General features: G+C 44.9%; 1 protein-coding gene across 5 annotated transcripts in view; it reads left to right on the forward strand.

Moving 5' to 3' along the window:
- SDK1 (sidekick cell adhesion molecule 1) overlaps window positions 1–12,163 on the forward strand; it is a 391,574-nt gene that overhangs the window by 362,441 nt on the left and 16,970 nt on the right. For all 5 annotated transcript variants that reach the window (XM_027656578.1, XM_027656580.1, XM_027656579.1 and 2 more), the window contains 5 exons: window positions 1,178–1,293; window positions 2,983–3,169; window positions 3,952–4,089; window positions 7,166–7,327; window positions 8,489–8,614. In XM_027656578.1, the coding sequence (XP_027512379.1) occupies window positions 1,178–1,293; window positions 2,983–3,169; window positions 3,952–4,089; window positions 7,166–7,327; window positions 8,489–8,614 (729 nt within the window). The remainder of the gene's footprint in view (window positions 1–1,177; window positions 1,294–2,982; window positions 3,170–3,951; window positions 4,090–7,165; window positions 7,328–8,488; window positions 8,615–12,163) is intronic.

The raw sequence follows: 12,163 nt of genomic DNA on the forward strand, positions 1-12,163 counted from the left end.
GAAACCACACAGTTAGAACAAAATAAATAGTTGGTGTCAGGCTGAGTGGGTGTTAATTACTTTTTTATTTTATAACTCTGGGGGGAGGGAGTATTGGTGGAAAAGTGTGACTTATGAAGGTCATTCTCTCTTAAGAAAGAAGTCTCCAGAGGGACAGCTAACCAGGGCTATCCAGCTCGAGTGGTGAATATTTTATCACTTCTATTTATGGCCCATAAAGGGACAGAGAGAAAAGAGACAACTCTCTCAGGTGGGCAGGGTGAGGGCTACAGCACTGTGAACATGGAGAAAGGAGGAGTGTACCCTTTGCCCTGCCTTTCTCTCCCTACTTCTGGAGTTTGAACAGGACACGCTTCGGCACCTCTTCTGTGAACAGAACATGAGCTGTTCTGTTAAAACCTGCCGGAGGCAGAGACAGCAGGTCAGGAAAACAGAGCGTCCTCTCTGGCCACTGGGGAGGAAAATCCACCTGCACCAAGTTGGAGCCTGACAAAGGGAAGGATGGAGTGACCCAGGTGCAGTCAAAGATTAGTTTTCTAGCACAGCACAATGCAAAGAATGCCATCAGGAACCAAAGAGAGCCAGCATGTGCATGTGGAGGTGTAATCAAAGCAGAGCTAACAAGCAGCAAACTTAAAGTCTTTTTGTCATACGTAAAATATTAGTGAGTTGATTAGTGTCTGACTGGGTTCGAAGGTAATATTAGGCAGTATTGTGGCCCAAAGTCCTGGAGCCTTGGGAGCAAGTTGTTGTAAGAGCTGCTCCTGAGAGGGAGCCCAGGGTGATGGTGACAGGGAATCCCTGCTCACGGGGACTTGCAGGAGCAGCCGATCAGGAGCATCAGCCACTGACAAAGGCAAGCCCCAAACAGTACCAGAGAACCAAGACAAAATTCTCCTTTCTTTTCCAAAGCTGCTGGCAGGACTGAATTGATTCAGTATCTAACTCAGCCTGCATGGAACAGAACACAACCACATCCCGAGGCTCAGCTGCTGCTCCTCAGTCCACGTGTGCTGAGACATGCTGGTGATTCAGATACCCTGGGGCTGGCTCCCTGTGCTGACTTGTGGCATAAACAGAGTCTGTCCTGGGTCCTTCTGCAAATAGAAAACTGCAGCCTGGATATGAACTAGTTCTGCTTGTCACTATTAATTCTTCTGCCCTCCTTTGTCTCTAGCACCAGCACTGGCCCCACAGAACATCCAAGTAAACTCCCTTTCTGCAAGCCAGCTGGAGCTCACCTGGGACCCCCCTCCTGCCGACAGCCAAAATGGGAACATCCAAGGCTACAAGGCAATCCTCCTGTTTCTACTGTTTTCATTTATCTTGCTTGGCATTGCTATTTACTTGTGAGATAGCTCTACAAACTGCAGTTGCCCTCACCGCATAAGGCAAATTAAAACAGCGTTCAGACTGCAGTACAGAAACAGCACTAAGTCCCTAAACCGAAAGAAAGAGAATGAGATTGGGAGGGGGAGAGGAAAGAAAAGGGAAAGTGTGTTGTTATTTATGGACAAATAGAGTATGGGGAAACAGGGCATGCAGATAAGGAGGTAGCTCCACTTATGCAGGCAACATATCTGCTCCAAAAAGCAACACAGACACATAAGAGCTGGGGGCAAGAAATGTATTGAAGAAAATTAACTGAGCTTTCTAGCTATCAAATGGTACAAGCCTTTAGGAAGAGCAGAACTTTCTCCCAGCTAGAAGCCCGAGCCAGATCAGATTTTGGAAGAATTACTTCATTTCCTTAACTCTAACAAAATTAAGTCAGAGTATTAATTGCATTTGGTTCATAGGAGATGAGCACGTTGCAGAAGCACGTTGCTTAGCATCTCCAGCATGAGAATGGACCCTCAGAGAGTGGAAATGGGCAAGTCTACAAACACTGGAGCTTGGCTTGGGTTCAGTGTCTGGCTCTGCCTCTCTCCATGAATTCAGATCCATAAGTGAAGGAAAGCCAAGCCAATGTGAATAATCTGGCATCCCTTCTTGGCAGTAACAAGCATCCTTATATATCAATTCCTGTCCTTTCCCTTTTGTACATATATAGATGGCTTTAGCAGCTTGGCTTGGAGAGCCAAGGTGGAGTCTTGCCTTGGCTTGTTCTCTCAACTCTCTAGCTTGCTTTGGCCTGTTGTAAGGCTCTTGCTGCCAGGCCTGTCCAATAAGTAGGGCTGGCACCACTTTTCCTTTTGGAAACAACTTCTCCAAAGCCTAATTTTACAGCACCGGGATAAAAATTATGTAAGGGAAGCATGGGGGAAAGGACCTCAAGGAGCTTTAGGGAAAAACTTTATTACCCTCTTCAGGGAGGCATTTGCCTGGCTGTCCTGTGAACACCAGTGATGTAACCATTGTGTGTGTACAGAGGTGAGCTGTGGGCCATTGTATCAGGATGCCGGTGCTGACAGGCAGCTTGCATTGCAGGGAGAATTTAAAACTGACCTCTCCTCACTGAACTCTGGCAGCTCATATCTGCTGTCACTAGGCCATATTCTTCAGCCTGTGCTCTATTTTTGAGTGATGTACTCAGCTGCATGGTCTCTGGACTCAGGGGAATTTGCCGAAGGGAAAGGTTTGGCACATGCTAAAAAACCTTAGTATCCCATTTAAGAGAGGAGTCCAGAGCAAGGCTTGCACCATCTTCCTGGTCTTTTATAGCTGCAATGCCCAGATATTTTCTGGGTGTAGGATATACTAGAACATTTGATAGGATGAGAGGAAATGGCCACAAGTTGTGCCAGGGGAGGTTTAGATTAGATAATTAGGAAAAATTCCTTCACTGAAAGAGTAGTTAGATATTGGAACAGGCTGCCCTGGGAAGTGGTGGAATTGCCATCCCTGGAAGTGTTCAGAGTGTTGACGTGGCACTTAGGGCCATGGTTTAGTGGTGAACACCATGGGGCTGGGTTCATGGTTCGGCTCGTGATCTTAGGGGGCTTTTCCAACCTTGGTGATTCTCTCTTACCGTCCCAACAGATTTATTACTGGGAGAGTGACACCCAGAATGACACGGAGAAAGTGAAGGTCCTTTTCCTCCCGGAGACGACGGTCCGGCTGAAGAACCTGACGAGCCACACGCGGTACATGGTCTGCATCTCCGCCTTCAACGCTGCCGGGGACGGCCCCCGGAGCAGCCCCTCGCAGGGCAGGACGCACCAGGCGGGTACGGGAGCACTGTCCTGTCCCACAGCTCAGACCTGGGGATCACCAGCACGGACCTGAGCAGTGGCCAGGGGAAATGGGGGTGGGATGCAGGAGGGCACCGGTGTTTGGGTTTACACTGTAATGGTTTTGAAGGGGGGAAAAAAAGCATCCAATAAGTGGAGCGTGTGGAAAGGGAGGGATAGAGCAGAAGTGAGAATGGAGTGGCAGAAGGACCACTCCCTTCACAAGCTGGCCTAGAAGGAACCAGTCAGTGGGATTGTTTCTGGTTTCTGCTGTCATACCTGGAAATGCCAAGGAACTCATCTCCAGTGCCTGGAAGTTGCCCAGACATTCCTGTGAGATGATTAGCACGCTTTTTAGAATTCCTTCTTATTGTTTTTAAAACTTGATCAGCAGCCACCCAATCAGGCTGAGCAGTGCCTGTGCTGGACATTCTGTGGTGGGAGTGCTCTGGTGCAGGGTGAAGGCAATGCCCTTAGTGGTGGCTGTGAAGAGGAGCTGTGTACTCAGGCTCTATGCTCTCATAGCACACTTCTGAGGGTCCTTCCCTTCTGTGTCCTATCTCCTTGTTTGCTTTCAGTTTTGCAGCTGAGTGCCTGTGTTTTTAGGACAGGTTGGGTTTCTGACTGATTATAGGACATTTGGAGACAATTGACAAATCCCGTTCTCAGCTTGTTTCCTTTAGATTTACGCTGGGCAAACAAACCAATGTTTTATAATATATATGTATATCAGCTTGACTACTTCTCCTGCAATTCAATCTGTGTGTAATCCTTTCAGCACCCAGTGCTCCCAGCTTCTTGGCGTTCTCTGAAATCACTTGCACTACACTCAATGTGTCTTGGGGCGAGCCGACAGCAGCAAATGGAGTCCTGCAGGGTTATCGAGTAGTCTATGAGCCTCTGGCTCCCGTCCAGGGTAAGAAAGACCTCTGATCATACATATTCATGGAGAAGTGACAGAATAGTACTGTAGTATCTTTCATCTCTGCCCAATTTCCCACTTGCTCTCTGCCGTTTTCCAAGAGAAGCCAGGTGGCAAAGGGTAAGTGAAACAATTCCACTTTTGCCAAAACCGTTCAGCGAGCCATAATATTGTGGAATATGGCTTTTGTCTGTCCCCTCTCATTTTCTTGCACAAACTATAGTCTGTGTGATTTGAAAAGTCATTTTATGGCCGTCATTACCTGGTCTGGGCAAAGAGGAGGCTCAGCCTGAGAGTCCCTGACTGAAACTGCTGACTAGGCTCCATCCCAGAATAGTCATCAGACACATTTGTATTGCTTATCACATCATGTGTCACTTCTGTTATCGCAGAGATTGCCTGGGCATCAAGTGTGCTCGTCGTCACTGGCACTGCCTTGCCTGACAGGGGAGGGGGACTGCTGTGGGGGCGTCGTTGTGTCTTTACAAAGAGTTTCTGGGCAGTATTTTCAACCCAGCACTGGATTTTAAGTTAGACCACCACAGCGTGCTGGCCATAAATGTTTCGCTAATTTGCCAGAGCAGCAACAGAGAAGGATTTGGCAATACCCCTGAAAGCAAATGTAAATTCACTCCAAAGGTGAATTAGAAAAGACGACAAAGTTTGCAGATGGTCTTATTAATATTTTTATATTCCTGGTAGATTGCCAGTCATTCAATAGGATGTCCAGCTTTGGCGAGGTGACAGCAGGGAGAGTAATTTCAGCCATTGTCAATCCATTTTAAACTCTTTTCCAAAGAAATAAGGATATCAATCACTTGTATTTGCTTTTTCTGTAAGGAATTATGATCTGTACTGTCTGAATATCCATGTCTCATGCACAGAGAAAGTTTTATGGAGGATTGAAAACAAAAGAATAAAAGCACTGTCAGCCTTTACAGTTGGCAGGTCTGAGCACAAAGAGCTAATGCAGAAAGCATTTCTAATTCTGACCAAGAAATGTGCACAGGGTATGCAGGAGGTTCGGGCTGTTTGGGCATTTCCTGCCTTTTATTCATTCCTATACAATGTTTAAGAATACATTTTTTCCCCTGAAAATATGGAAGTGTCAGATCATGTTTTGTCTTCATGCATTTGACTTAACATCCTCAGAATCTTTGTTTTCTTTTCTTCTCTTCCCCACTTCTGCTTGTGCTGCCTCTGACTCCAGCTTGTCTCTCCTTCCCCTGATGTGAGCAGGGAGGTTATGGAGTGCTCTTCCTCAGATTGGAAATTTTTGCTTAAATTTATTTTCCAGTCTCTACCCATTTGCTCTTGTGACAACATTTTTCTTTCAGCAACTATATTTATTCTCCTGTCATGATAAGGAATCCCTCCCTTGATACCATCATTTTCCTCTGATAGAAAAGCCATGCTCCTTCATTTAGAGAGCAAAGTAGAGCCAAATTTGAAGATGGAGCAGGTGACCGTGCCCAATGTAGCACAAGGCTTGTGGGGCCAGCACTGATGTATCCTGTGATCCCAGAGGATCATTCCAGCCCCAGGTCTCACATTCCTCCATGCCAGCACCACAGTGCAACAGTAAGGATGGACCAGACCCTCTGAAACCTTTTCCAGCATCTTGTGACTTTCCACCCATTCATGATTTTTGGCTGAGCATCCCTGTCATGGTGACCCCTCCTGCCATCCCACTCCCCCTCCCAACATTTACCTGCCCATTTTTCCAGGCTTTCCAACAGCAACCTGTTCTTTAGCACAGTTTTCTCCCTGTTTGACCTTTTATTGTTTAAGCTTTTCACTGTTATGTTTTACACAATAATAGACAACAGAATTGCCCTGGAGCCTTTTTTAACAGTTCTTTTTTTTTTTTTTTTTGAACATAACTTCAAACTGACAAATGCCTCCTGATTTGTCTCAGAGAAATGAAATAGTTCACCTACAGAAGGAGCGAGCACTTTTACTGCTTCCTCGTTAGCCAAGGAAAGATTCCCTGAGTTATAAATTGTATCTGGGAGAAAACTTGGAACAGAAATCACTTAGACATTATTCTTTAATTAACTGGTAAAAACTGAAAGCATCATCTTGATTTGCATAAAATAAGCATCTGGATTGAAAAACATCTTCCTTCTGCATTTTTCTGGAAAGATGAACTAGCAAGCAGCCATTTCTAGCATGAAAAACCTTCTCCCCCTTCCTGTCTTCTTGGTTTGAAATTAGTTATGTACATCTACAGAACCAAAAAAATGCCAAAAGGACTCTAAATTTGAACCTTCTATTCTGTAAAATACTTTATAAATCAACTTCTTTCCCTTGACTTACTTGTAGAAAATTTCAGTGAAAACTAGATTTTTTTTTTCTTTCAAAGCACTCTTTGTCCCGCTGCCCTTTATGCGGCATTGAGAGCCTAAAGGTGAAACTACTGTGCACCTTGATGAAGGAAACACCTCTGATTTTAATTCATCCCTGTAAGAAAAATTATGAGAGAATGAGAAGAGTGAAACACAAGTCACAACTCCAGCCTTTTTAAGATGGCAGTGCTTTGATTGCATCTCCTATTGGCGTGGCATTTGTAGCCCCCAGGTCCCTATGAGGTGCACACATCCCTTATTCTGCATCCACGTGGTGATGGTGGACATGGTAGGATGAGGTGAATGGAACAAATCCGGCCCTCGTTTCCTCCTCCAGGCAGTGTTGCAGCTTATTTGGTGGAGCACCAATGGAGAAGTGCTTGCTTGGGAAGCAGCCTGCAACGTGCACTCCTCTTCGTTTACCTCCCTCTTTCTTCCCAGAGTAATTAGTGAAGTTACATGTAGTCTCTTGGTAATTTCCCAGTTGTGTTGTAAGGTTTTTTCCTTGTCAGTACCCACTTATCAAGCTTAAACTCTAATTATACTTATCAGTGCTGAAAATTGGCTATTATCACTACTTAAACTCCTGCTAATTGTAAGAAATACTTTCTTAGCAAACTGTTAGATAATTTTACTTACCATCTAGATGTAATAAGCTCCACTTGATTTCTATTTTGGCATTGCAGCCTTCTCTTATTTTTTTATCTGCGTGGCTGTTCCAGGGGTGAGCAAGGTGGTGACTGTGGACATTAAAGGGAACTGGCAGCGCTGGTTGAAGGTCCGTGATCTCACCAAGGGCATGACCTATTTATTCCGAGTGCAAGCCCGAACCATTGCCTATGGACCTGAACTGCAAGCTAACATCACAGCTGGGCCAGCAGAAGGTAAGTGGAACCATAAAAGCAAGTCACAGGCCAGATCAGTTATACAAACCTAGGGGAATAGTGCACTCAGGGCTTCACAGGAATCTCCAAGCCAAGGAGAAGCTGAGTCACAAGAGCTCAGGATGTGATTCAGTGGGTTTCACAACTGCCCATGAAAAACATGTTTCATTTCTCCTGAAATCCGTAAGTCTGATGTGAATAAACAAAACAGTGTAAATAAATCATAATGCAGACGGGGCTAGCCAGGGATTTCAGAGCTGCAGCCTGACAGCGCTGTGCATAATTCTGACTGTACTGCTCTGCAGTGGGAGTCAGAACTGGAATAACTGCCGGAACCAGCAGAGGTTCCTGGGTGTAAAACCAGAAAGAATTTACAATTATTCTCTCCTGACACGTTGGCTTATTCAGAGGGAGAGATCTGTGGATTTTTTGATGTGTCAAGAGCAGCTACAGGCTGTGCAGCAGCGCTGCCCGCTTGGGTCGGTGTCTGTACCTGAAGAGCTGGTTTTCTTATTTGATCAGTGATTTTGATAAACACATAATCTAACAAGGTAAATGCCCTCCAATGATACCAGCCTGTCAGGTGAGTCACAGAACATCAGTGCAGTGGTCACAGTTCCTATTTTTGGTTGTTTTCCACATCCACAGTCTATCTCTCACACCACAGAGAGTACAAAGCAAGAGTATCTTCTGTGACCGTGGCATCTTCCCAAGCCAGTGGGCAGTGGCTTCCCCACAACCCTCTCCCTGAAACTCAGGAGGCTGGTTTCACCTCTGAAGTCAAAAATAGCAGTGATAATGTGCAAACGGGTAAAATGAGAGGGCTTTTTCCTCTTGCCTTCTTCACACAGGTACCTTATTCTTAAGACTGTCTGTGTAGGGCCAGGAGTTGGACTTTGATGATCCTAGTGGGTCCCTTCCAGTTCAGGATATTCTAGGATACTGTGATTCCATGACCTGTACACCCCAGCCATTGATATGTAACTGCTGGTACTAGAACTAGTGAAAAAATTAGGACAGTAACATTTTGAGCTGGTTTATGTTGCCTATTTGTTGACCAACATTGCTAGAAAATTTTTTCCCCTAAATCAGTAGAAGAAATTCATACTACAGTCTGTCTCCAATGCCACCCCCATTTGCTATTCTCTTTTCATCCTTCAGGGTCTCCTGGCTCCCCTCAGGAAATTCTGGTGACAAAATCTGCTTCTGGGCTCACGCTACGGTGGACTGAGGGAGATTCAGGAGAAAAACCCACAACTGGTTACATTATAGAGGCACGACCCTCAGGTAAGCCATGGGAAACACAGAGAGCTTAATGTCATGAGTTCCCTTCCTTCAGTCCATGCTGGAAGCCATCCACAGTGGAGAGGTTGTTTGTCATCCCAGTAAGGTAATGGGATTTTGTGAGAGAACGTGTTTCCAGACACTATTAAGCTGTTACTGGTTTATTATGTGGTTTAGCATATTTTCTCCTCTTTAGGAGCAGTCACAGAAAATTACCCCGACTGCTCTGGCTTTCACTGTGCTACATCACTGGAAAATCAGCCAACAGATGAACTAATATAGTTAATAATTAAAAGTAATTTAAATGCTTACAGCATCTTTCATGCACAAGGACTAATAAGTATTTGCAAGCTGTATTTTGAGGACCACAGATAGAAATCTGTCCTCTTCTGCAGCAGAGCACAGCAGCTAATTACTGTTTTACTGTTAATAATGGGGCCAGGACTTCAGCACTGTGAACACATTGCTTCCCCCGTTTGTTCTGCAGGGAGGGCATTGAGTGGGGGGGGGAAGGAATCCCCTATCACCACAGCTTTTCTTGATGCTTTCCCAGAGCTCCTTTGCTTGTGGGATTTGCATCTTACTGAAGCTGTTCTCTCCTTTTTGTGGAATATTTCCCCACTTGGACAAGATAATTTTAAAAGTCAGTGTGTGCTCCAGCCTGTTCGCAGCCTCTCCCAGCTTGGTACCCCTTGCAAATTCAATAAGCACACACTTTCTGGTAACTGAGTCATTAAGGAAAGCCAGTGAGTGGTGCCAGACCCCTGTGTAATCTCACTTGATAACTTCCCTGCACTCTGACAGTGAATGTTGATAACCCTTCTCCAGGTACAGTTTTCCAGCTGGTGATGCATTTACCAGATACTTGTTTCACATGGGCCGTGTTTGAATGTCACCAAGTCAAAAGCTTTGCTGAAGTCAGGATAGATGATGTCTTCTCTTTCTCCTCTATTGACAGGGTCTGCTACTCTGTCACAGAAGGAAATTAGAGATGATTTATACTTGACATATCCATGTTGGCTACTTGTTCTTTCTTTTTTTACTTCTGGGTGCTTGCACGCTGCTTGATTATGTATTGATTAAAGGAATGCTTATCTGTTTGATTGTTTAAAGGACCCTGTTTCTTATTTGTGTCTTGAATGTAAGGTTGCATTTAAAACCACTGATTCTAATTACATTTAACCAGACCAGTAACAAAATTATTGCCTGCATTTCTGAGGTCATCCCTGAAGATGCAGATTTTCATGCCTGTATCTGATAGGATTTGCTCTGTAGTGAGGCTCTGCTCTGACCCTAAAATTTCTTTCTTATTTCTGTCATTTAACTAGACAATTGTTTTCAAAACAAAATCAAGGGAAATGTGTACCTTCTCCCTGGAGTTTCCCAGAGTGATCAAGTTTTCTTTCAATTAGGGGCATGACACTGCTGTGCTTCTATTTCACTTACATCAGCTTTCTGATTTCTGTCCTTATTTCTTCATAGGTAGAAAATACTTTCTTATTTGAACAGCACTGTTTAGGTAACAATTTAAACCAAACCTGTTCACTGAAGTTCACTTACCAGCTTACATTTTCCTCAAACAGATTTTTGTGAGTAAGAGTATTTTAGAGGGAAACCTGCAGCCCACATACAGATTGTCTGCAAGCTTGAAAATTCAACTTATGTGAGTGGTGACATTGCAAACTCATCTGTTTGTCTCACCGTTGGATGTGAACAAGCATTTCACAGTTCATGGCTAAGGATGTAGGATTTGTGGCCCACTCTTTTTGAGTAGGAAGAAAATAGTCCCTCCAAGGCAGGTCTGAGCTGCATTAACCCTGGGTCACTTCTGCTGGCCCCACTCCACTGATCCTGGAAACACACAGAAGAAGTCTTATTCTCCTGCTCTTGCAACCTGACTGTTGAGGCATTTAATTCCTCTTCAGATTATTTTAATCCTATTCATGCTGCTGGAGCAAATGAACTCGGCATTTGTATGCTGGATTCTCATCCTTCGTTCTGGTGCAGCTGTAGGAAGCGTGAAATGTGATCCAGGAGAGGAGACAGACTAATTGGAAGATTTGCTTATTCCACCCAAGCGTCGGCTTCCTCTCTGTGCTGCTTTTCTTCCTCATCTCTGCACGGAGGACTTTGAAATCTGAATTACGGGCTTAACAAAAGCAGGGAACTAATTCCTCCTGTCAGGGCTGGTCATTCAGAGCAGCTCCTGTTTCAATATCGTTCTAATAATTTGCTTTTGAATGTTGATTTATAGGGGTAATAGAGCATGGATTGGAGCAACCTTTGTTTTTAAGGAGTTGTTGTCCAAAAGAAGAGCAGTTGACTTGTGCCCTTCACATAAAATCAAGGGAGGAAAAGATATTCATCCTTCTGAGGTCAAAAAAGAGGCGTTGAGCCGACAGATGAAAAGCCTTAGCTTGTTGCCAATATTTAAATGCAATACCACTACCTTAGTGTTTCACATCTCAAGTGTCATCTATTATAGGCCTCATTACCCCAAACGTTAAATGCTGTATCATCTCGTTTTCCCTGCTGTAGTTCCCTGCCAAGACTCTTCCATCAGAGTAGGAGGGTGGCTTTCTGTCAGAAATGGCAAACCCTATTCCCTTTTGTCACTTCCCTTCAAGTTTTTCGGAGTCCTGCTGTGTCTCCCAGGGCTCTGCTGCCCTGCTGGGTTTAGCAATGGTGGCAGCAGGCAGCTGAGGCTGTTCATTTGATTTCCCTATTTCTCTGCTGGGTTTATGGAAGGTGACCAGGCTCACTACCTCCTCTGCATTTTGAGTATACTCAGACATGGGGATGAAGCAGGCGAACCAATATTTTTTCTAGAGTGATCTGTGCTAGAGGAAGACATTACAGAAACAGAAGAGTTTTTCTTTTCCTTCAACTTCTCTGCCCCTGGAGAAATGGATTCCAGTTCAGCTCCCTGTGCATTACAAGAAATGCAATTAAGCAGCCTCTGTCTCTGCCATCGTAAGCGCTCCCTAGACATCAGCTAGGCTGGCTGAGGAATGGGTAATAGATCATGTCCTCAGCTCTTACGCAGAGGAGAAGACAGAAATGGCACAAAGATGTTAAAGTTCCTGGAAAGAATGCAGAAGCTGGTTTCACCCCTCTTTTCCCAACCCCGGTCCACATCCAAAGCTCCTCTCGCTGTACTGTGCTTTAGTGGTGGACACATGGTCTGTAGAGTGCCAGCAGTCTCACACAGACTTGCCTTCCCAGTTATCCCCTGCCTACAAAGGATGGATTTCTGTGTTATGCCCTGGGGATCCACAGTGCCAGGAGTGCACCTAGATACGTGCCTGTCCCCATGAGACCTTCTGCCTGCTGCAGTCATCTTCATCTGCAGGGCAGCTCTGGAGGTGTTCGGTCAATTTGCTTCATAGAATAATTTGGATTGGAAAAGACCTTTAGGATCATCAAGTCCAACTGTAAACCTAACACTGCCAAGTCCACCACTAAACCACGTCCCTAAGTGCCACATCTTCATGGCTAGTGTCTGGGCAACCTGTGCCAGTGCCTCACCACCCTCACCACTTGCCAGTGCCA

This window comes from Corapipo altera, unplaced genomic scaffold (assembly GCF_003945725.1).
Source record: "Corapipo altera isolate COAL_440 unplaced genomic scaffold, ASM394572v1 104, whole genome shotgun sequence".
NCBI classification, from domain to species: domain Eukaryota; kingdom Metazoa; phylum Chordata; class Aves; order Passeriformes; family Pipridae; genus Corapipo; species Corapipo altera.